Here is a 20,940-nt window from a genome sequence, read left to right on the forward strand (position 1 = left end):
ATAAATGTCGAACTGCCGTTGCTTAGACAAGAGAAATAAGGGGAGGCAAGACTGTAGAAAAAATGTTTACGCTACTGTGGACGCAGCGTTATGCTGAGTAACTAACACACAACATTTTTTTTTTTTTGACTGTTCAACAAGGTCCCACTTTTATAAAATAACTTTATAAAAATAGTATGTAAATATATTTGCAGTGTTGATACAGTGTTGTCTCCTGACGATGGAATAATGGGTGGTTTTAAGTTTCTTCGTGCTCTTTTACATACCCCGATTATCTTCAGAGAGGTATATAATTTTATTTATTTTTAATTTTGATATATTAAAAACATATACACTATAAAGAATAGTATGAAAATATGTTTTTAAAATATAGATTATGTATCCATGACCCAAATATAAATTATTATCATATTGGTACATTTGCATCAGTTCTTCTTTTCACCATTAAAATGATTCTTTAATATAATTTTTATATTATATCAGAGTATTGTTGACTGGGGACTTCCCAGGTGGCTCAGTGGTAAAGAATCCCCCTGCCACGACTGAAGCAACTTAGCAGCAACAGCAGCAGCAGCCAGTGCAAGACACACAGGTTCAGTCCCTGAGTCGGGAAGATCCCCTGGAGAAGGGAATGGCAACCCACTCTCGTATTCTTGCCCGGGATAGTCCATGGATGGAGGAGCCTGCCACGCTACAGTCCAGGGAGTCACAAAAGAATTGGACACAATTGAGTGACTAAAGCATCAATAATTGTTGATTTACAGTATTGTGTTAGTTTCAGTAACAAACAACATTTTCATCCCCATGCATGCCTATGAAAGATCGGTATCTCAGTGGCACAGATGAGGAGACTGAGGCTTAGGTAGTTTGAGACTCATGTTTATTTTAAATTGATGTTAATGTTAGTAACCACAGGTGGGAGTCTGTGCTGTTTGTGGGGACAGGGGAAAAAATGGGGGGTTGGGGGAGAGACTCAAATGTCAGTTATTAGAATTTAGCTTCAAGCATCAAGGCCAGTTTGGAGCCCTTACATCCTGGCGCCCATGCTTGGGGGTGACAGTCCAGAGGACCGCATGCCTTGTAGAAACATTTCTAGGTGACTGACTACCAAAAAAGAAAGCAGAAAAGAGAGTTACGATGAAAAACAATCCTTATGGTCAGTTGAAGCATTTTTTTCTTATGTGAGTTCTTCAAGAAAAAAGGTTCTATTTTCTTCAAAACAACAAAGCCTTTTCAAGAATTAAAGAATGAAACTGAGCAACTGAGAAACCATATTCAGCCAAGTAGTTGCACCAGTAAGAGGCTGGGAGGTCTTGGATGACTGCAGTTATGTGCAATCCTGTCTGTCTCCAGCCTTGGAAGGATGATTGCAGTAGAACCAAAGGAGTTTCTTGGGCCTTGGTGCTGAATAAAGGAGCAAGTGTGAAGGGCGTGCAATATCCTGTTTGCTCAATGCTGCATATAAAATATCCATCACATTCAACAGTATTCAGCTTTTGATTTCTGACCCAAAAGTTACCTTTTCCAAATGAGTTTGTATTAACCTGAGCTTCCCTGGTGGCTCAGATGGTAAAGAATCCACCTGTAATACAGGAAACCTAGGTTCGATCCCTGGGTCGGGAAGATCCCCTAGAGAAGGGTATGGCTACTCACTCCAGTATTCTTGCCTGCAGAATTCCATGGACAGAGGAGCCTGGTGGGCTAAGGTCCCTGGAGTCACAAAGAGTCAGACACAACCGAGCAACTTTGACTTTGTATAAACCTATCGCCTTTCACATGTATATTATCAGTGGAGTTTGTCAACTGTTATTTCTTTTACTGCTTTTCTCCTTTTAAAAAGATTTAAAAGATCATTTTCTAATTTGTAGGGTAAACCAGATTTCACAGTAGCTAAGAGAATTATAATGATGGGCTGCCAAACACTATATTTCAAGCTGTGATGTCTGCCTTTTTTGGAGATTATGGAGAAGTGCTTTGCTTCCAGGATAAAAGGAAGAAAGAAGGCAGATGAGCCCAGGTTTACTTTCTTTTTGTTGTGTTTATTTATTTGTTTTCCTAAGTGTAGGAGTGTTGCCTGTGGAAGGCATGAAAGTGAAAGTGACTCAGTCGTGTCTGACTCTTTGTGACCTCATGGACTATACAGTCCATGGACTTCTCCAGGCCAGAATACTGGAGTGGGTAGCCTTTTAGCCTTTCCCTTCTCCAGGGGATCTTCCCAACCCAGGGATCAAACCTAGGCCTCCTGCATTGCAGGGAGATTCTTTACCAGCTGAGCCACAGGGGAAGCCCAAGAATCCTGGAGTGGGTAGTCTATCCCTTCTCCAGCAGATTTTCCCAACTCAGGAATCGAATCGGCATCTCCTGCCTTGCAGGCAGATTCTTTACCAGCTGAGCTATCAAGGAAGGCCTGGAAGCCAATTCAGAGCAGCCTCTCTGAGTCAAGCACTCTGTATCATGTGTGATGCTTAACACAGAAAGACCAAACCTGGCCCTTGAGAGGCTCACAGTTGAAGAGGGCAGTCAGAAACACATAACTCTCCTCTGTTCTTGGAATTCCCCAGGTAAGAATCCTGGAGTGGGTAGCCATTTCCTTCTCCAGGGGATCTTCCCGACCTAGGGATTGAACCAGGTCTCCTGCGTTGCAGGCAGATTCTTTACTGTCTGAGCCATCAGGGAAGCCCATATTATTTAATAGGTTGTATTAAATGCAATAATGAGGGTTTGCAAAGCATTTCCTGGGAGCACAGGGAAAGGTACCTACCACTATTACCTGGGATGTCAGGGAAGTGGCCCCAAAGTTAAGCAACCGGAGAGAGGGAGGCACATTCCATAAAGTATTGGGAAACACACACACACCATCTCTGCCAATAAATTCTGTACCTTCCAACTGATTTTTAAGGCACCGTAGATTAATAATAACTAGACAGACCCAAATGGCCAAAATTATATTTCTGACATGGACTTCCACAGGTAATTTTTGTTTGTTTTAATGAAGAGGAAGCATGTATCTTTGGAAATTGTTTTTAAAACTCACATAGTATAATGCATGTATCAGTAGAATTGTTAAAGACATATAAAGTAGACCTTGTCCTTTTTAAAAAAAAAAAAAAAAAAAGGATGAATGCTTTCAAGTAAGACTGGAATAAAAATGGAATGGAACCAATTAGAAAAAAAAAGAAGCACTTAAGAAACTTAATTGTTGCTACAAGAATTAGAATCTGATCTCATGGAAAGATTTTAATTAAACTCCAGAGTAAAATAAAACATTGGCCTTTCTCCTAGGAAAATATGATGTCTCTTAGAATTTATCAGCTATTCCTTGGCCTGCGAATTAGTGGTGATTGTCTGTTATTTTTCTCATTTTGACTATTACATGTTACTGATGGTAGGATTATTTGTGCAGCAGTACCTGCTGAGACAACCACTCAGTTCAGTTCAGTTGCTCAGTTGTGTCTGACTCTTTGCTACCTCATGGACTGCAGCACACCAGGCCTCCCTGTCCATCACCAACTCTCGGAGTTTACTCAAACTCATGTCCACTGAGTCAGTGCTGCGATCCAGCCATCTCATCCACTGTCATCCCCTTCTCCTCCTGCCCTCAATCTTTCCCAGCATCAGAGTATTTTCAAATGAGTCAGTTCTTTGCATCAGGTGGCCAAAGTATTAGTTTCAGCTTCAGCATCAGTGCTTCCAATGAATATTCAGGACTGATTTCCTCTAGGATGGACTAGTTGGATCTCCTTGCAGTCCAAGGGACTCTCAAGAGTCTTCTCCAACACCACAAATCAAAGCATCAATTCTTCAGCTATCAGCTTTTTTTATAGTCCAACTCTCACATCCATTTCCAGTAGTCATGTATGGATGTGAGACTTGGATATGAGACAATCATTAAGACTGTCCAAATAGAAATGTAGTCTCAAGTGCCCCTATATATTTGGGTAGGAAAATGGGAAGGACCTCAGTTAAATCTGACAGATCCAGAATCAACTCTCTGGGCTTCTCTGGTGGCTCAGGGGTTAAGAATCCACCTGCCGATGAAAGGAACACCGTTTTGATCCCTGATCCCCGAAGAGCCCACATGCCTCCAAGCAGCTAAGCCCGAGGGCCACAGTTAATAAGCCTGTGCTGTGGAGCTCGGGAGGCACAACTGCTGCTGAAACCCACTCACCCAAAAGCTTGGGCTTGACCACAAGAGAAGCCACAGCTATAAGAAGCTTGCTCACTGCACGTAGAGAATAGCCTGAGCAGCAACAAAGACCTAGCATGGCCAAAAATTTTTTTTAAATCAACTCTCCTTCAATAACAGAAGGCGCTGTTTTAAAAGGAATTGTTAACAAGGATAACCATCATCAAGTTTTTTAAAAATCCACTCTCCTTCAGTAACAGAAGGGCACTATTTTAAAAGGAATTGTTAACAAGGACAGCCATTATCCTATGTGTCAAATGCTAAGTGCTCGTATAGAAATGAAAAGTGGCCAATTGAATAAGGAATTACCTAGGAAGAAGGAAGTAGAGAATTCTTTGAAAAGAATTGCCAAAAAAAGAGGGGGAAAAAAATGACTCAGTGCTTTCACATCAGGGTATGAATTAGTGGACCCTCTGACCCCAAAGCGTTTAGAAAAAGCAATATTTTGGACGAATCTGAACATTTCTTTTTTTTCTTTTTTCATTTTTTCTCCCTACAGCCTCGTCATGTGTTCAACATGCTAAAGAAGTATGTCCGTGCGGAACAGAAAGACAGACAGCACACCCTAAAGCATTTTGAACATGTTCGCATGGTGGATCCAAAGAAAGCTGCTCAAATCCGATCCCAGGTAAGCACAGAGTCTGGTAGTCATGCCACTTGGACAATTCAGTGGTCCTTGCTCTTTGAATTGAATCTTTAGCTATTCCCAGAGTAGCCATGGGGGTTGGACCTCTATAGCAAGAGTCCTTTAATACCTGGGAGATTCTAAAGGATTGTCCTAGGATAGCACGTGTTCTGGCACTTTCTGAGTTATAAACATTTTGGTTTCACAGACAACTAGTCAATCTGATCACACGGACCACAGCCTTGTCTAACTCAGTGAAACTAAGCCATTCCGTGTGGGGCCACCCAAGACGGGCGGGTCATAGTGGAGGGGTCTGACAGAACGTGGTCCACTGGAGAAGGGAAAGGCAAACCACTTCAGTATTCTTGCCTTGAGAACCCCATGAACAGTATGAAAAGGCAAAATGATAGGATACTGAAAGAGGAACTCCCCAGTAGATGCCCAATATGCTACTGGAGATCAGTGGAGAAATAACTCCAGAAAGAATGAAGGGATGGAGCCAAAGCAAAAACAATACCCAGCTGTGGGTGTGACTGGTGATAGAAGCAAGGTCCAATGCTGTAAAGAGCAATACTGCATAGGAACCTGCAATGTTAGGTCCATGAATCAAGGCAAATTGGAAGTAGTCAAACAGGAGATGGCAAGAGTGAACGTCAACATTCTAGGAATCAGTGAACTAAAATGGACTGGAATGGGTGAATTTAACTCAGATGACCATTATATCTACTACTGCGGGCAGGAATCCCTTAGAAGAAATGGAGTAGCCATTATGGTCAACAAAAGTCTGAAATACAGTACTTGGATGCAATCTCAAAAACGACAGAATGATCTCTGTTCGCTTCCAAGGCAAACCATTCAATATCACAGTTATCCAAGTCTGTGCCCCAATCAGTAACGCTGAAGAAGCTGAAGCTGAACAGTTCTACGAAGACCTGCAAGACCTTCTAGGACTAACACCCCAAAAAGATGTCCTTTTCATTATAGGGGAGTGGAATGCAAAAGTAGGAAGTCAAGAAACACCTGGAGTAACAGGCAAATTTGGCCTTGGAATGCGGAATGAAGCAGGGCAAAGACTAATAGAGTTTTGCCAAGAAAATGCACTGGTCAAAGCAAACACCCTCTTCCAACAACACAAGAGAAGACTCTACACATGGACATCACCAGATGGCCAACACTGAAATCAGATTGATTATATTCTTTGCAGCCAAAGACGGAGAAGCTCTATACAGTCAGCAAAAACAAGACCAGGAGCTGACTGTGGCTGAGGTCATGAACTCCTTACTTAAATTAAAGAAAGTAGGGAAAACCACTAGACCATTCAGGTATGACCTAAATCAAATCCCTTATGATTATACAGTGGAAATGAGAAATAGATTTAAGGGACTAGATCTGATAGAGTGCCTAATGAACTATGAACAGGGGTTCGTGACATTGTACAGGAGACAGGGATCAAGACCATCCCCATGGAAAAGAAATGCAAAAAAGCAAAATGGCTGTCTGGGGAGGCCTTACCAATAGCTGTGAAAAGAAGAGAAGTGAAAAGCAAAGAGAAAAGGAAAGATATAAGCATCTGAATGCGGAGTTCCAAAAAATAGCAAGGAGAGATAAGAAAGCCTTCCTCAGTGATGAGTGCAAAAAAATAAAGGAAAACAACAGAATGGGCAAGACTAGAGATCTCTTCAAGAAAATTAGAGATACCAAGGGAACATTTCATGCAAAGATGGGCTCGATAAAGGATAGAAATGGTATGGACCTAACAAAAGCAGAAAATATTAAGAAGAGGTGGCAAGAATACACAGAAGAATTAAGAAGAGGTGGCAAGAATACACAGAAGAACTGTACAAAAAAGGTCTTCATGACCCAGATAATCACAATGGTGTGATCACTCACTTGGAGCCAGACATCCTGGAATGTGAAGTCAAGTGGGCCTTACAAAGCCATCACTACGAACAAAGCTCATGGAGGTGATGGAATTCCAGTTGAGCTATTTCAAATCCTGAAAGATGATGCTGTGAAAGTGCTACACTCAATATGCCAGCAAATTTGGAAAACTCAGCAGTGGCCACAGGACTGGAAAAGGTCAGTTTTCGTTCCAATCTAAGAAAGGCAATGCCAAAGAATGCTCAAACTACCACACAGTTGCACTCATCTCACACACTAGTAAAGTAATGCTCAAAATTCTCCAAGCCAGACTTCAGCAATATATGAACCGTGAACTTCCAGATGTTCAAGCTGGATTTAGAAAAGGCAGAGGAACCAGAGATCAAATTGCCAACATCCGCTGGATCATGTTGGGCAAGAGAGTTCCAGAAAAACATCCATTTCTGCTTATTGACTATGCCAAAGCCTTTGACTGTGTGGATCACAATAAACTGTGGAAAATTCTGAGAGAGATGGGAACACCAGACCACCTGACCTGCCTCTTGAGAAACCTATATGCAGATCAGGAAGCAACAGTTAGAACTGGACATGGCACAGCAGACTGGTTCCAAAAAGGAAAAGCAGTACGTCAAGGCTGTATATTGTCACCCTGCTTATTTAACTTCTATGCAGAGTACATCATGAGAAACACTGGGCTGAAAGAAGCACAAGCTGGAATCAAGATTGGTGGGAGAAATATCAATAACCTCAGATATGCAGATCATTCCACTCTTATGGCAGAAAGTGAAGAGGAACTAAAAAGCCTCTTGATGAAAGTGAAAGAGGAGAGTGAAAAAGTTGGCTTAAAGCTCAACATTCAGAAAAGGAAGATCATGGCATCCGGTACCATCACTTCATGGGAAATAGATGGGGAAACAGTGAAAACAATGTCAGACTTTATTTGGTGGGGTGGCTCCAAAATCACTGCAGATGGTGACTGCAGCCATGAAATTAAAAGACGCTTACTCCTTGGAAGGAAAGTTATGACCAACCTAGATAGTATATTCAAAAGCAGAGACATTCCTTTGCCAACAAAGGTCCATCTAGTCAAGGCTATGGTTTTTCCAGTAGTCTTGTATGGATGTGAGAGTTGGACTGTGAAGAAAAGGGGACAACAGAGGATGAGATGGCTGAATGGCATCACTGACTTGATGGACATTAGTTTGGGTGAACTCCAGGAGTTGGTGATGGACAGGGAGGCCTGGCGTGCTGCAGTTCGTGGGGTCACAAAGAGTCAGGCACGACTGAGCAACTGAACTGTACTGAGTTATAAAAATAACAGAGTATAAAAATCTTGAGTGTCTACTGTTACTGATGATTAAGGAACCATTTCAAACTCTAATGACTAAAACAACAAAAACGTAAGTTGTATAAGCCAAAACTGCTAAAATACGGTCCAGCTAATTAGAGAAGACCATCACAAGCTCCAGTTCTATAATGGAGCTTGGAAATAATATGAGACTAAATGTAGCTTGGTAGCGATAAGTTTCATACTCTGCCATTTGCAAAGCTTGACAACTGGAATCTATCTGCGGAAATAGAAATTTTAAAGTTTCCTTAAAGAGAAGAGTTTTTCAAGTATCTATCATGAAATATCCATGTGATCCCATCTGTTGGAAAATTTGAAAGACATATATTTAGGTCATCAGAGGTTATTTAGGAATCTCCATATTAGGAATCATAGTTGGGCAGAAATGGTCTTTTCAACTGGCTTTATATTTTATGATTATAAACATTTAATATAATGAGAATTTTGAAACAACTCCAAAGATGGAGAACTGAAAATAAGAGAACAAGAAAAATAAAGGTGGCCTTTCCAGTTCAAAGTTCCAGCAGCATTTTGTTAGTTTTATTTGGGAAGTTTGTATCTGTCTGTGGTGCCTGGTAAGGAAAAGCACTGCCCCTTCCTCCGGAGGTGGTTTACCTGGCACTGTCTGCCTCCTTTGCTGCAGGTTATGACGCACCTTCGAGTAATTTATGAGCGCATGAACCAGTCTCTGTCCCTGCTCTACAACGTTCCCGCCGTGGCCGAGGAAATTCAGGATGAAGTTGGTGAGTGAGCTCTTGTTCTGATGCTGCACGTATAAACGTATTTTCCTCGTGCAGGAGAAAATCAGGGAACTGAGTTAGTCTGCCTCAGAAATCACCAATGCTTTAACAGGTTGAAGGAAAAAGAGCAGATTCCCTTTGATGATGAAACCCTTGGGGAGTATAAATAGCTCTCATTTCAGCAATTGCTTCAGATCTTAACTTCCTGCTTACTACAGTGGGGAAATGTAACTTGCCTTTTGGTCCATTTGTGTGATAATGAGCCACTTGTTGCTGGATTGTACTTGTCCACAGTTGTCTGATTTCGTCTTGTAAGTTTCACCTTATGGTGCTTTGGTACTTTACAATTTAAGAGAAACAACCATTTCTTCATCTCTTAATTCTTTATTATCATACTTTTTGAGTGGCATGATAGTTTTTCAGATGAAGGGACCCAAATCTACAGTTTTAGGAACCTGCCTATGCCACGCAAACTCTAGGGAACCCAGAAAGACCATAAAACTGTGACTTTTGACTTTGAGGTGATTGTTGTCTGCAGTGATACATCTTTCGTTGTTGCCCGCTCCACCCCACTCCCCCACATAGTCACGATTGTTCTCTGAATCAGATTGTTGTTTAAACTTAATCAACTGTGTGCCTACTGTCATTCATTAAACTTTTATTTAAATAATCACACACTCATAAGAAGTTAGAAAAGTAATATAGAGAAGTCCAGGGTCGACTTCCTCATAGTAACATCTTATATAATGCGATATATTTGCAAAACCAGGAAACTGATCTTGTGTGCTCACTGTCTCCTGTGACCCTAATGATATCTCTAATATTTTGTATGAGTAAGTTTTCCCTTTTCTATTTTTCTTGGAAAGGGAGTAATGCATCACATAATGTAATTCTCCACAAACCCCCAAAATGCCTGTATTTACCTTTATCTCACAAAAGTACTTGGATGCAGTTGCGCCCGTGCATGTTTCAGCATAAAACAGATGTGTAAATCTGGGTGCCTTGGGGCATGAACTGTTTGTAAATAAGCATTATGTGTGTGGTGTATCTCTCTCCATAATAGTCCTGCCCTTTGTTAATTGGGTTGGAAATAGATGCTTAATTAGGTTTGAAATGGATGCAGGTTGTCTGAAATCAGGCCACCCAGGATATGCTGTAGATGGTGTACAGGTTGCAGGAATTCCTGCTTTGAAATGCCCAAAACACAGCTCGATTTTTCCATCTCATGGCAGTGCTATTCTACTCTTCTTTTTTTCTAACTTGGCAATGCCTCGCAAGTGTAGTTTGTATTTTGGTCAGGTATTTGGCACTTAATCAAGTGGTAATGGTCTGTTCAGTATTGTGCGTTAACGTACGGAATCGTTTCTTTAAGAACTGAATATTCTGTTAGATACTTTTGTAAGGTAGACATTTGTAAGGAAGCTTTAAAATACTGTTTATTAAATAACTATAAGAAAGTCCTCTAGTAAGTTGTAGAAGGGACAAAATCAAAGAAATCATCACATTCTTAATGAATCGAAGCTCCCATCTTCTAGGTGAATGTATTTTTGCCTTCTAGCCATCTTAACAAGCTTATTTTCATAAGTGACTTAGAGCTGTTGCCAGTACTACGACGATGGAAGAGTAAGCCATTGCATGGGACTAGAGTATTTCACTCTCACCCAGTAATTGGTTGGCTCTTTCTAATTAAATTATCAGATGCTTTTATTGCGCAAACTACTGAAAGCAGTGACCACTAATGAGACACAGTTCCCCAGAACAGATGGCAATTCAGCTGTCTTGAGTGTTGCAAAATGCCCAAGAATCAGGCCACACACTAAACTTCACATCTCAGTGACAGGGAGAATATTCAGAGGGCTAGAATCAAGGAATTACTTTTCTTTAAAATTAAAAAAGCTATTAAGTTGGATTAAGAGCATATCATTTAAAAAATAGTTACGCTAAGTGAAAGAAGCTAGTCACAAATGATCACATATTGTATAATTCCATATATATAAAATATGCTGAATTGGGAAATTTATAGACAGAAATCATATTGGTGTCTGGCAAGGGCTTGGAAGGGGGGCTAATGAGAGTACAGTTAATGAATATGTTGTTGTTGAGTCGCTAAGTTGTGCCTGACTCTTTTTGACCCTATGAACTGCAGCACGCCAAGCTTCCCAAACTCACTATCTCCGAGTTTACTCAAACTTATGTCCATCAAGTCAGTGATGCCATCCAACCATCTCATCCTCTGTCGTCCCCTTCTCCTCCTGCCCTCAGTCTTTCCCAGCATCAGGTTCTTCTCCAGTGAGTCAGGTCTTTGCATCAGGTGCCACAGCATTGGAGCTTCAGCTTCACCATCAGTCCTTCCAATGAATATTCAGAGTTGATTTCCTTAGGATTGACTGGTTTGATCTCCTTGCTGTCCAAGGGACTCTCAAGAGTCAGATAATGAAATTTTTCTAAAATTAGTCAGTAATAATGACTGCACAACTCTGTGAATACACTAATACCCATAAATATTATACATTTAAAAGAGTAAATTTTTTGGTATGTGAATTATATCTCAATTAAGCTGTTACTTAATAAAAATTAGTCACCCCTTGCTGCTAAGTCACTTCAGTCGTGTCCGACTCTGTGCGACCCCATAGACAGCAGCCCACCAGGCTCCCCCATCCCTGGGATTCTCCAGGCAAGAACACTGGAGTGGGTTGCCATTTCCTTCTCCAATGCATGAAAGTGAAAAGTGAAAGTGAAGTCATGTCCGACTCTTAGCGACCCCACGGACTGCAGCCCACCAGGCTTCTCTGCCCGTGGGGTTTTCCAGGCAAGAGTACTGGAGTGGGGTGCCATTGCCTTCTCCGAGTCACCCCTTAACTTAGCGCAAAAAAAGTTTTGTCATTCTAAGTACACTGAACACTGAATCCTGAAAGATAATCATTTTCAAAATCTGTCTCGCCTCCATTTTTAAATGGCTGTTTACTATGGGAACAGAAGCTTGCATTAATGAATTCCATTAAATAGGTCTGTGTACCATTTGAGGTTCTAGCACCAAAGCCAAAGAAGAGAGTTCCTCTATGAGCTCAGCTGTCTCATAGAAGCATTCTTCATTTGAAGGAACATTGTGAAATAACTTCCTTCTAAAGTAGGAGTATGGGTAAAACAGGGCTTCCCAGGTGGGACAGGGGTAAAGAATCCCCCTGCCAATGTAGGGGACTGAAGAGACACAGATTCAATCCCTGGGTGAGGAAGATCCCCTGAAGGACGAAATGGCAACCCACTCCAGTATTCTTGCCTGGGAAATTCCACGGACAGAGGAGCGAGGCGGGCTACAGTCTGTGGGTTCACGAAGAGGCAAACTTAGTGACTCAACAACAACAACAAATGAATGAAAAAATGACGGCCCATGGGTGCTAATTGTTTAAGCTGAGCTCGAGTTCTTTGTAGTAGTCTCTTTTGTATATGCTTGAAATTTTCCACAATAGAAGTTGTTGATTTGTCGCTCACTTTCTAAATAGAATCTTCACAATTTTCTCCCAGTTTATATCTTGTACATTTCATTGTTTCTGCTTAAAAGCTTCGTCGTTTAGTCTGATGTACATGCACGTGCATTTTCCCCGTTATCAAATTTTAGATTTGGAGTCAGTTCAGTGTAAATAAGGATACTAGAATTCCAAGCTACTGGTCAAAGGAGAAGATCCAAAAGAACCTACAAATGCATGCTTTTTGTATAAAAGTTTGTGCTTATAAACACAGGCAGTTAGGATATGTTTAATACTGTAAAACAGCTGGAGAGAAATACAGTAGTTTTGTTACATGAGGGTTAATAGTTGCTCTGGAGATGGAGGGTTTTCAACTGCCCTAAGAAACTGCCAGTATCTTTAGTGATGTAGGTTTACCTGCTCCGGGTGATTTATGTTCCCATGAGGATAGAATTTTCTAGCACGGATGAGATTGAGGAAGAAGCTAGCCACCCCAAAGAGAAAAGGGCAGAGGTGAGAACTGGCATCAGATTTGTGGCATCAAAAAGTCAGTAAAGTGAGAGTGACTAGAGTCTAGAATTCACCATGCCAGTGAGTTCCAGCGCTGCTCATTTTCAGCCACTGCGCTTTCCTGAGAACCGCATTTGTCTATGCTATTCTGCAGTTCACTCCTGTAAATCCTATATTCATAAACCTAACAACAGCCTGTCTGCTGAGTCCCAGTGACATATTCCAGACTCAATACAGGCAGACCTCGTTTTATTGTGCTTCGCAGATACTGCGTTCTTTACAATGTGAAGGTTTGTGGCAACCTGGTCTCAAGTGAATCTATCAACACCATTTTCCAACTGCATTTTCTCCCTCCATGTCTCTGTGTCACATTTTGGTCATTATTGTGATATTTCATTCTTTCTCATTATTATTATATTTGTGATGGTGATCTATGATCAGTGATCTTTGATGTTGTTCAGTTGCTAGGTCATGTCCAACTCTTTGCATTCTTATGGACTGTAGCCAGCCAGAATCCTCTGCCCATGGCATTCTCCAAGGCAAGAGTACTGGAGCGAGCTGCCATTTCCTCCTCCAGGGGATCTTTCTGACCTAGGGATCAAACCCATGTCTCCAACAATGACAGGCAGATTCATTACCGCTTGGAGTTTGCTCTGAGCATGTCTGTTGAGTCAGTGATGCTATCCAACCATCTCATCCTCTGCCACCCTCTCCTCCTTTTGCCTTCAATCTTTCCCAGCATCACAGCTTTTTTCCAGTGAGTCAGCTCTTTGCATCAGGTGGCCAAAGTATTAAGAGTTTCATTTTTAGCATCAGTGCCTCCAGTGAATAATTAGGGTTGATTTACTCTATGAAATCATATTTCAGATATTGTTATTATATCTGTGATGGTGATCTCTGATCAGTCATCCTTGATGTTACTATTGCAAAAATATTGTGACTTGCTAAAGGCTCAGATGACAGTTAGCATTCTGTAGCAATAAAGTATTTTTCAATTAAGGTATGTTCATTGTTTCTTTGATATAATGCTATTTTCACTTCATAGACTGCAGGATAAGTGTAATCATAACTTTTATTTGCACTGGAAAACCAAAAAATTAACAGGATTCACTTTGTTGTGCTAATTGCTTTACTGCAGTTTTCTGGAACAAGCCTGCAGTATCTCTGAGGTATGCTTATATTTCACCCATTTCTCAAACTCCAGACTATGTGTTTAAAGAAATCATTGGGTCCCTCTTGAAATTCACTCATTTTACTGTCTCAGTTATGGGTTCTCCCAGTTGTCCTAAGCCATATCCATGGTGCGCTGCTTTCCTCCACCCATGATTGCTCATCAATCTGAAATCTACGTATTCTACCCCCTGTATTCATGAGGACTGCCTTCTCTGTAAACCCATGTTGTTAGCTCAGATCCTCATCCTCACATCAGTTTCACTGATCATCCTGCCTCTTGTCTTTCCATGGCTCCCTCCTACCCAGACTCTTCCTCTTCAGAGCCGAGTTCCTGCCAAAATGAAAAGACAGCCTGCACATGGTTCTTCTTGCTTGAAAAGCAGCATCCTTCCATGCTCAGCTGAAATGTCCACACTCCCATAAACTCTTGACCGATTTGCATAGGAAGCCAGGTGGAAGAGCTGGTGTTTGAGTGACAGCTGTATGGCAAACTGATGACTATGTCTCACCGATGATGTTGCTGGCCCGAGTTCTTTATGAAAGTCCACCCTTGCTGAGGTTCAGGGTCATCACATGTAGATGTGGCATGTGGTTTAGAGTGTGACTGACCTTCATTCATTCGTATTGCTGTGTCAGATGGTAAAGAATCTGCCTGCAGTGCAGGAGACCCAGGTTCCATCCCTGAATCAGGAAGATACCCTGGAGGAGGAGGGGATGGCAACCCACTCCAGTGTGCTTGCCTAGAGAATTCCATGGGCAGAGGAGTCTGGCGGGCTGTAGTCCCTGGGGTCACATGACTAACACTTTCACTTTCCACATGAAGCAGAGCTTTCTTGTAATTCACACAGAAGTACCACATGTGCCAGTGATGGTGCTGGTGAATTCAGTGTCTGCAACCCCAACTTACGATTGAAGAAACTGAACCTCAAGAGAGAGGTCACTGACTTGCCCTTAACCAATGGTTAAAGTGAGGAAAGTGGCACGGGAGCCAGGGTCTACATGAGTCAGAGATTTATTCTGTCTCTGCTACCCACTTTTCTACTCTGAATTCAGTAGAATTCTCTTCTAGATCCTCAGTGTCTAGAGCGCCAGATACCCACCTCGAGTAGCATACTCTGTTTTGTGTTTAATTGTGGACGTGCTCACCAGCCCCCCTCACCCTGTGGGCTCTTTCTGGACGTATCTTGGGCATGCTCGCATCCTTGGGATCCCGCATAGGACCTGGTACTCTGTGGGCGCTGGTCTTCAGAGCTCGCATGTGGGTGCTCAGTTTCTCAGTCGTGTCCAGCCCTTTGTGAGCCCATGGACTGTAGCCCACCAAGCTCCTCTGTCCATAGGATTTCCCCAGCAAGAATACTGGAGTGGGTAGCCATCTCCTCCTCCAGAAGATCTTCCGATTCCAGAGATCAAACTGACATCACCTGTGCCTCCTGCATTGCCGGCAGATTCTTTACTGCTGAGCCGCCGGACAAACCCATAGCTTCAATCAATTCAGTTCAGTCGCTCAGTCGTGTCCGACTCTTTGCGACCACATGAATCGCAGCACGCCAGGCCTCCCTGTCCATTACCAACTCCCGGAGTTCACTCAGACTCGCGTCCATCGGGTCAGTGATGCCATCCAGCCATCTCATCCTCTATCGTCCCCTTCTCCTCCTGCCCCCAATCCCTCCCAGCATCAGAGTCTTTTCCAATGAGTCAGCTCTTTGCATGAGGTGTCCAAAGTACTGGAGTTTCAGCTTTAGCAAAAAAGAAATTCCTTCCAAAGAAATCCCAGGGTTGATCTCCTTCAGAAGGGACTGGTTGGATCTCCTTGCAGTCCAAGGGACTCTCAAGAGTCTTCTCCCAACACCACAGTTCAAAAGCATCAGTTCTTCAGCACTCAGCCTTCTTCACAGTCCAACTCTCACATCCATACATGACCACAGGAAAAACCATAGCCTTGACTAGACGGACCTTAGTCAGCAAAGTGATGTCTCTGCTTTTGAATATGCTATCTAGGTTGGTCATAACTTTTCTTCCAAGGAGTAAGCGTCTTTTAATTTCATGGCTGCAGTCACCATCTGCAGTGATTTTGGAGCCCCAAAAAATAAAGTCTGACACTGTTTCCACTGTTTCCCCATCTATTTCCCATGAAGTGATGGGACCGGATGCCATGATCTTCGTTTTCTGAATGTTGAGCTTTAAGCCAACTTTTTCACTCTCCTCTTTCACTTTCATCAAGAGGCTTTTTCGTTCCTGTTCACTTTCTGCCATAAGGGTGGTGTCATCTGCATATCTGAGGTTATTGATATTTCTCCCGGCAATCTTGATTCCAGCTTGTGTTTCTTCCAGTCCAGCGTTTCTCATGATGTACTTTGCATATAAGTTAAATAAGTAGGGTGACAAAGTACAGCCGTGACATACTCCTTTTCCTATTTGGAACCAGTCTGTTAGGCTGAAGCAAATCCCCAGGCTATAAGGTAGATGCTCCTTAACTTGCATGGGTCGGGTGGCCTCCTCTGTAACCCTGAAGACCCACCCTGAACGCCTTCCTTAGCACCTAGCATAGCTAGTGTTGCGTAGAACAGACCTCTTTCCTCAGCCACAGCATTCTCTAAAGCTGTAATTGATCAAGCCAGCAAAGTGGGTGCAGCTGGCACAGCTATCAAAATAAAGAATCAAGCAGAATTCTCAGCACTGGAATGAGTAACATTTTACAGTATTATCCTCTGTCATTTCCATGAGCTTCTGCTATTTGGTTTTCTGCCCAATTCATATATTTTGACACTTGATCTATTAAATATGTTGTCTGGTTTGACTGTCCCATCAACAAGGGTCTGAATCTGTTTATTTGCTTTGCTTCACCGATAAAAATGCATTATCAGGACTACTTTATTATTAGTCTTATAAAAGCTTGCCATTTATTACTTTATAATAATTTTTCAGTTCAGTTTGAGTTACTATTATGTGCAAGTTCCCAGTCATGTCATTTATTATTTAATGTTTTCCTTTTTTAAAGTAAGATATTTGCATACAAATTATGAAGTTTTCTGTGAAGAAAGGCTTAAAGCATTGTTTGTAGCGGGGGCGCAGGGAACCCTTATTCATTTAAAATAACTGTTTAGGACTTTATTTTTTTATTCAGCAAATGATAGAATCATTAATGTAAGGAAAATATGCCTCTTTTCAATGTCCATGTTTTAATCATCTTTCAACTCTTCACAAAGGCAGAATTCCTTCGTCTCTACTATCGTTCAGCTCAGTTTTTACTTTGTCAATTTGCTGTGTCAGAAGGATTGGGTTTTTCTACCCTTGGTAATCTTCCTTGAATCTATCAAAAAGAATTCTGTTCTTCTGTAAGCACTGAGGTTACTTATCAAAGTATTTCATTTTTGTAGCTTCCTCAAGGCTAAAATCATTGCAGCTCTCAAGAGATGGGTGTTTCACAGAATGTTGTAATGACCAATTTATGAGAAAGTCAGGAAGAGGGAAGGTGGAAGGAAGGCCCAATTGTTTTATACCCTGTTTTGTTTTGTTGTTTGTTTTTTTTTTTTCTTTTAGCATTCAAAATTAGTAAAAGCATGAATTGTTATAAACCAGATGTTGGAAGTTCTATCTCTGACTGAACAAATTCATGGTGAATGGGGTAGGATTGAACTATGTGGAAGGAAATCAAGAAACTCAGTTAATGAAGAAATGCTTATAATTTTTTATTACAATTTGACTGTGGCCCCTTGATAAACTCTTTAGCTCTTTGGGGAAAATACAGCATGTTCATTTCAAAGACAGTGTCTCCATTCTCTGCTCCTAATAAACCTATTGATTTGCGGATTTAATGAATCCAAAGTAAGCTAGGTTTAAATTAGACTATTTATAGCACTTGCCAAACCAACAAAAAAGGAATGTTCATTACTACTGAGAATTGTAAGTATTCTTGTATATAATTGTTAGTCAAGGAAGGCCATCAGGGAGAAAAAAAATCATAAAAGTAAATGAAATGAACAAAGGCAGACACCACTTAGCAACTGACCAACAAAAAATAAAGTGAAACAACTAGTAACTTACTCTGCCCTTATTCTTTGTTGTTCATAAGAAGTGACTTTTATGTATATGTGGATGTTTTATTTTAGAGATGATTAACTATTTGGATATTCTGTTGTTGCTGTTGTTCAGTCGCTATTCGTATCCGACTCTTCACAACCCCATGGGCTGTAGCACGCCAGGCTCCTCTGTCTTCCACAATCTCCCTGAGTTTGCTCAAACTCATGTCTCTTTCCCAGCATCAGGGTCTTTTCTGGTGAGTTGGCTGTTTCCATCAGGTGGTCAAAGTATTGGATATAAGGACGTTTATCTCTCTCATAAATTGCCAAAGACACGTTCTTTCCTTAGTTTTACAGTAGTCTCAGAGCTCCGTACTCATATTTTCTCCAGTATTACTGCCTGAATTACAGTTTTGACTGGTGTTTATTTGCCAGCCTGTAACTGTGCATCTTTGGCCCCCTCAGAGCAAAACAGTTACTCTTCCAAAATAGAACCACTCATTTTATGAGAAAAGGAAAACGTGTTGTCAAGTGACCTACATAGAAGCATATTAATCTTCAAGATGAGAATATATACTATGACAGTAGCACCCCAGTTTTCTGATGCTTTGACCACCATATTGAAACGTCTCCAAACAGCAAAATATAGACGTGTCAATGCTGATGGGTTCATACCTCAGATCAAGCTAGTTTGTAAACTGTCTTAGGAGGTTACAGCCCTTAAGCATTTGACATGCATAGTGACTAGTTTGCACTTTGTAGACAATTAGCTCTCTCTATATCTTTTTTAAATATGATATGTAAGCTGTCTTTTTCTTAGCAGTTGAATTATTAAATCTATAAATACAGTGTGTGTGTAAGTTGACATGTATAACTTGACATATGTAAATTACTGACATGGAAATTATTCAGGGAAACAGCATCTGTTTCCCTGGGTAATTTTTATAATATTCCCTGCTGACAAACAAATATATTCTTTTCTGTATTTGTGATACATAATTTTAAAAGAAAACTCAGTCCTCTAGCATTATTTAAAAAAAGAAAAACACTTTCTAGGAAGAATGAATGTCAAAAAGTTTGATATAAAACAAATGTAATGTCTCCCATCTGGCAGACAGATTATAGACGTTAATATGTGCAATTCAGTGTGATATGCTGATCTTGCTTCTTGCGACCCAGGTGGACCCCGTCAGTCATTAGATGGCTTATATATAAAATGCATTGTTCATTTCATGCCATTGCAGTAGTTCTCTGGATTATGTTTTCAGTCTAAATAACTAAGTGCTGTCTGTTAAAATCTTTTGCTTTATTAATTGGGCTTTTTGCCTTCTTATTATTGAGTTGTAAAAGTTCTTTATCTGGAGACTAATCTCTCATTAAATATATAATTTGAAACTATTTTCTCCCATTTTGTAGGTTTTTTTCACTCTTTTGATATCCTTTGAACACACAAAATTATAAAATTTTGATGAAGTCCAGTTTATCCATTTGTTGTTTCTGTTGCTTATGCTTTAGTATTATGTCTAAGAACCATTGCCCGATCCAAGGTCAAATATAAATCTGTGTTTCTTTCCAAGAGTTTTATAGTTTACCCCTTATAATTAGATCTTTGATTCATTTTGAGTTTATATGTGGTGTGAGGCAAGGATCCAACTTCATTCTTTTGCATGTGGATATCCAGTGTCCCAGCACCATTTGTTGAAAAAACTGTTCTTTCTGTTTTAAATGGTCTTGGAACCCTTGTGAAAAATCAGTTGACCAACGATGTATGAGTTTATTTCTTGACTCTCAATTCTGTTCCTTTGCTCTACGTGTACATTCTTATTATTATTATAATAGTGGGCATTTATCATGGACCACATTATTTTGATTACTGTAGCTCTGTAATAAGTTTTGAAGTCATGCATTGTAAGTTGTCCTTTGTTCTTTTTCAAGATTGCTTTGACTGTTTGGGGTCCCTTGCTTTTCCATATGAATTTCAGAGTCTTTTCTCCTTATTTCTACAAAAAAAAAAGATAGTCAAAATTTCAATAGGGATTACCTTGAATCTGTAGGTCAATTCAGGCAGTGTGCTTATTATAAATTTTTTTGTTTTTTTTTTTTCATTGGAATAGAATTGATTTACAACGTGTTCATTTCAGGTGTACAGCAGCATGGTTCAGTTACATATATTCATTCTATTTCAGATTCTCAGTGTTCTGTAATAACCTACATGAGCAAAGAATCTGATTTATTTTAATTTCCTTCTGTTTTAAGGCCCTGTTGTAATTTTTTAAATGAAGTTTTAAAACACTGTCACTACTTAAAGAGATATCCATTATGAAATGATTCCTCTGTGTTCCCATGCAGGAGGGTTAAGCTTTAGAAGCAGCAGGAAAATTGATTTAGCACACTGATACCCTTTATTCCAAACCTGCCTGAGATGCAAGGAAATTTCTATGTGAACTTTTCCTTAAATCATGATGACTGTGACACACCGACACGTTGGTGTGTTTTGTCTGTTTCCATGCCATTCTCTGATGTGTGTGTGTGTGTGTGTGTGTGTGTGTGTGTGTGCGCCTCAGCCAAGTGGGAGGCATTGCCTCCCACCCCAAGCTCTGTGGCTGCTTGTGATGATCTCTGGTGCAATTCCAGGGTGTTCCCTGAACCCACCAGCTCTTATGCGTGGCCCTGTAATTTGAATCAAAATTCAAGAAGGATTCTTAACTAAAATGATTGGGAGGTGAAGTCAGACCACAGTAGAGGCTCCTAGACTGTTTCTGGCAGGGAACCTTGCAGCAGATGTATCTGATTTTGGGGGGTAGGGGGATAGATTCTGGGGAATAACCAGTAATGTTACACTGGAGAACAAGGGCTGGCTATCTTGTCTTTCACAACCAGCTGCCTTCAAAGTTCATATTTTGAAAGAGAAGAAAAGTGGTAGTGATGTTTGCTGCCGTGAATATAAAGATGCATTCAAATTGAGATTAATTTTGAAATCTGTTTCCACAGAGT

The 20,940-nt window shown here is 40.8% G+C and overlaps 1 protein-coding gene across 6 annotated transcripts in view; it reads left to right on the forward strand.

Annotated features, from left to right (window-relative positions):
* APP (amyloid beta precursor protein) overlaps positions 1-20,940 on the forward strand; it is a 313,323-nt gene that overhangs the window by 235,499 nt on the left and 56,884 nt on the right. For all 6 annotated transcript variants that reach the window (XM_018050523.1, XM_018050579.1, XM_018050642.1 and 3 more), the window contains 2 exons: positions 4,686-4,814; positions 8,684-8,783. In XM_018050523.1, the coding sequence (XP_017906012.1) occupies positions 4,686-4,814; positions 8,684-8,783 (229 nt within the window). The remainder of the gene's footprint in view (positions 1-4,685; positions 4,815-8,683; positions 8,784-20,940) is intronic.

The sequence above is a fragment of the Capra hircus genome, chromosome 1 (genome assembly GCF_001704415.2).
Source record: "Capra hircus breed San Clemente chromosome 1, ASM170441v1, whole genome shotgun sequence".
Lineage (NCBI taxonomy): Eukaryota > Metazoa > Chordata > Mammalia > Artiodactyla > Bovidae > Capra > Capra hircus.